Source organism: Dreissena polymorpha, chromosome 4, assembly GCF_020536995.1.
Source record: "Dreissena polymorpha isolate Duluth1 chromosome 4, UMN_Dpol_1.0, whole genome shotgun sequence".
In the NCBI taxonomy this organism is placed as follows: Eukaryota; Metazoa; Mollusca; class Bivalvia; order Myida; family Dreissenidae; genus Dreissena; species Dreissena polymorpha.
This window is the reverse complement of record NC_068358.1, coordinates 85,564,049-85,567,732: the sequence shown is the minus strand read 5'-3', so window position 1 is coordinate 85,567,732 and position 3,684 is coordinate 85,564,049. Positions and strand designations below refer to the sequence as shown.

The window sequence follows — 3,684 nt, the reverse complement described above, 5'->3', positions numbered from 1 at the left end:
ATAAACTTCAACAGATGGAATATGAATTGATTGAATATATTAAGATGAAAAATACTGTTGATATGCCCCGTTAATGCCCCGTAATGATATGCATAAGAGTCGGTAATGTGTATCTGATAGTGGCACCGTACGCTTAACTACGTATGTGACCCTTGTTTTATCTTACAAACAAAGACCTTCCCCGATGGTTTGGTATTAGTCTTAGCTAACTTTTCTGAAGTTATCTTCAAACTTGAATTACAGGCGGTCTCTCACGGACGCGACTAAGAAAACAAACGCCCAAATAACTGAACCAGGATTTTCAAGAACGGCTAAACAATCTGATATCACACTCATTCTTTCATAGTAATTGTTGTGTATAAGGCTCTGGCGGAAAAGGGGTGAAGTCATTTTATTACTCACCAACTTAATTAAAACATTGCTTCGGAAAATATAATGCAAATGAAAAGGTAATACTATTTTGTTGTTGTTGCTGTTGTTGCTATACTTATTATTATTATTATTATTATTTATTTTATTATTATTATTTGTATTATTATTTGTATTAATAACGCTGCAATGACGAAGAGGCTTATAGTTATTATTTTCATTGTTTTCGTTATTGTTGCTGTGAGAATAGACAATAATTGTTGATAAGATTCGATTTAATTTATGTATGATGACGGTGACCTCATGTTTGTTTCAGTCTTATGTCACTAGTCCTGGTAATGCTTACCTTCACGACATGCACGTTCATTACGAGGCGTTACCTGTACATCGGGAACAACTTCGAACTGACGTCATGTCCACCCGATTGTCGGCACTTCCTATCGGATTGTAAGAATGATATACAATCACTTAATGTTCAAAGGTTTGGGAAAATGACAATGAACTGGTGGTAAAACACTTATCAACCGTAATTATCTTTTTTAAACGGGTCAGCGCTGTTTGTACCTTTGAATACATCTTTTTCCAAAGTCTACCGCAATCCAGGATATTGAAAGTGTTAAAAAACGTACGGTCAAAGAAAGTAGTTCCAATATGTGATGCGCGGTTCGAACATGGGTTTTAAAACAGCTCAAGAACAGATAAGGCCAGATAGTGCATTTTGCGCAGTCTGTTCCGGAGCTTCTCTCTCCGCTATACAATCATGCAAGGTCTACTTGTCTTGCAACAGGAATAACATTACAAAACATAACGTCATACGTGTACAATTTTAATTTCAACTAACTGTTTGCAACTATATTTTGAAACCATCGTTTCATTTTATTTATTATATTTATTTCATTTACAGTTGAATTTGACCAACTTGTTTCCTCCAGTCGAAAAAACATTGATGATTGTGAAAACATATGTTCACAAATCATGGCGAAAGAGACTTCTCCGATTCTGATCAACCAAGTCTGTCCGTCTGTTTGTATCACGTAAGAAAATTCATAATATACATGCTTATTGTCACAGTGCATGTTATGGCATTACGTTTAACCCAATAAATATTGAAAAGAAAAAATGATTTAAAGCATATTCAACGAAATAAACATTGAAGCGATAATTTAAGCTATTTATGCATAACGTCTAGAAAACAGGCCTTGGTAAACAGCGCATACCCATATGAGACACCGCATGATGCGGCGTCTCATCAGGGTCTGCGCTGTTTGCTTAAAGGAATTTCTGTAAGACATATTCTATATATAGAAACAGGTATTCTTATTAACTAGACATTCCTAATTTTGGAAATAAATTGATCAAATTTAGAAGGATGGTCGAGTCCACTAGGCATAAATAGGCTAATCCATAACGCGTCGTTTTCGCGATTTCCCGGTAACTTTGGTCAGATTGTTGTAAATAAAGGCTGGTAAAGACTTCAAACGAAAAGTGTGGCATCATACCTCTATTTATAGGAATAAGTTAACCCTGTCTGAAAACTATAGTGGCAAAAGAATGTTATTTTGTATAAATGAACTAAGAAATTGTTTATCCGTATTTTAAAAGGTATCCCTATGACCGACATTTGAATTAAAGAAATACATGTGTTCCCACCATATATATTAACTGAAGCTCAATTGGTCGATGTCGGCTCAGACACTACTCAAAGGCATCCCGGGTTATGTCACCCGGGTACGGAAAATACCGGCACCCGGTCATACTCCGCGCTACTTTCTAGTATATTTTTTGTACCACGGATACTGTGCCACATGTCACCGGCAATGACCAAACGAGCTTAACTGACGTGTACATTACTATTGATAATTGTCTACTTCCTTACTTTTAGTGTGAAATTTGTTTTGCTTATATTGAAGTTTTATTTATTCTACGTGCAGAACAAACCTCCATAATTATAAATGTGATAATAACTTCAGTATAAATGATAGCACATACAATACAACAAATAACATTTTAATAAGTATTCCTCTACAAACTTCCTAAATAAATGTCCATAAACGTATCATTGGTATTGTTTCAGTGTAAGACGTCTTGTTTCAACCAATGAGGGATGAGCAAATAAGTCGCATGATAATTGTACCTGAAATTTGGAATTAATAAAGTAAAGAACTGTTTGATTGCACATTGTTCAATTTGGTGGTCATCGAAATCGACGTCGTTCGTTGTCTCAACATGGTCGTTTGTTTCATGTAGACTTTTTAGACGTATAAATTTCAACGACAATATGCATGCAAAATAACCGTAAAATATACATTTGCATGAAGATGTATGTTTCTTTCGACAGTATGGCATTCAAAAAGAGTGCATGTGAAATACCGTATAGTATTTCTCCATAATCTGTGTTTATTTGTGTGTACTATATATATACTTTTACGGTTATATTTGCTTTTTTGATACATGAAGCAAGTTTCATACCAAGGAGTTTGTATTGACTTTAAATTAGCAAAACATTGCTTTTGAATAATTGAGTTATATATTTCCCAATTACCGATAATACAAAATGCACAATATTGCTTATGGGCAACTTTTTCAGTATTTTAAAAAAAACTTTAATCTCATCAATACCGGTAGGTCAAATGTACATACGTACCACGTTTAAACATAAGTATGGATCGTGCTCTGTGAAAATGGGGTTTAATGCATGTGCGTACAGTTTCGTCCCAGATAAGCCTGTGCAGTCCGATATTTTTCGAATAAAGAAAGTCTCTTCGTAGCAAAAATGCATATAAGGCGGACAGTGTTTTCCCTGATTAGCCTGTGCAGACTGCACACTGTCAGGATAATATGGGACGACACTTTACGCACATGCATTAAACCCCCTTTTCACAGAGCACGGCTCGGCTCATATATTTTCACTCACATTGAGTTATAGGATACAAGTATTCTTCACAAATCTTCAAACTAAAATGCATACGTCGATTTTAAGGATATATTTATTTATATCAGGGACTTAAAAGGACCTTTCGGCTTTTCAAGTTTTGGTAAATTCACAATATTCAAAAAAGTTTCAGATTTTCATTTAACATGCCCTAAAACATGTATTATATGCAGGCGACTTTAAAACCTGGCGATTATAAGAAACGTTTGAATCATTTGGAGAGTTGTGTTGTTATCGTTATATGTTGTGACATTGAAAGGACTGCTCATATAATGCATTATGTAGCATGGATGGCGGAGTGATTTAAGTGCTCGTCTTTTAGTCCAAGGTTCAGTGGCTCGAGCCCAGATGAGGATAAATTTCTTTAATGTTTTATCTTGTTT

The 3,684-nt window shown here is 34.9% G+C and overlaps 1 protein-coding gene across 1 annotated transcript; it reads left to right on the top strand.

Moving 5' to 3' along the window:
- Nucleotides 1–212: 212 nt before the first annotated feature.
- On the top strand, nucleotides 213–2,537 carry LOC127879931 (uncharacterized). The gene is made up of 4 exons (XM_052427046.1): nucleotides 213–449; nucleotides 686–816; nucleotides 1,274–1,403; nucleotides 2,444–2,537. The coding sequence occupies exons 1-4, from the start codon at nucleotides 436–438 to the stop codon at nucleotides 2,475–2,477; spliced, it is 309 nt and encodes a 102-aa protein (XP_052283006.1). The 5' UTR covers nucleotides 213–435; the 3' UTR covers nucleotides 2,478–2,537.
- The last annotated feature ends 1,147 nt before the right edge of the window (nucleotides 2,538–3,684 follow it).

What these genes read in the sequence shown, in the direction of transcription:
- LOC127879931 (XM_052427046.1), top strand. An exon ending in TCGGCACTTCCTATCGGATT is followed by an intron (nt 817 to 1,273) that starts GTAAGAATGATA and finishes TTTCATTTACAG; the next exon opens with TTGAATTTGACCAACTTGTT. An exon ending in TGTCCGTCTGTTTGTATCAC is followed by an intron (nt 1,404 to 2,443) that starts GTAAGAAAATTC and finishes GTATTGTTTCAG; the next exon opens with TGTAAGACGTCTTGTTTCAA.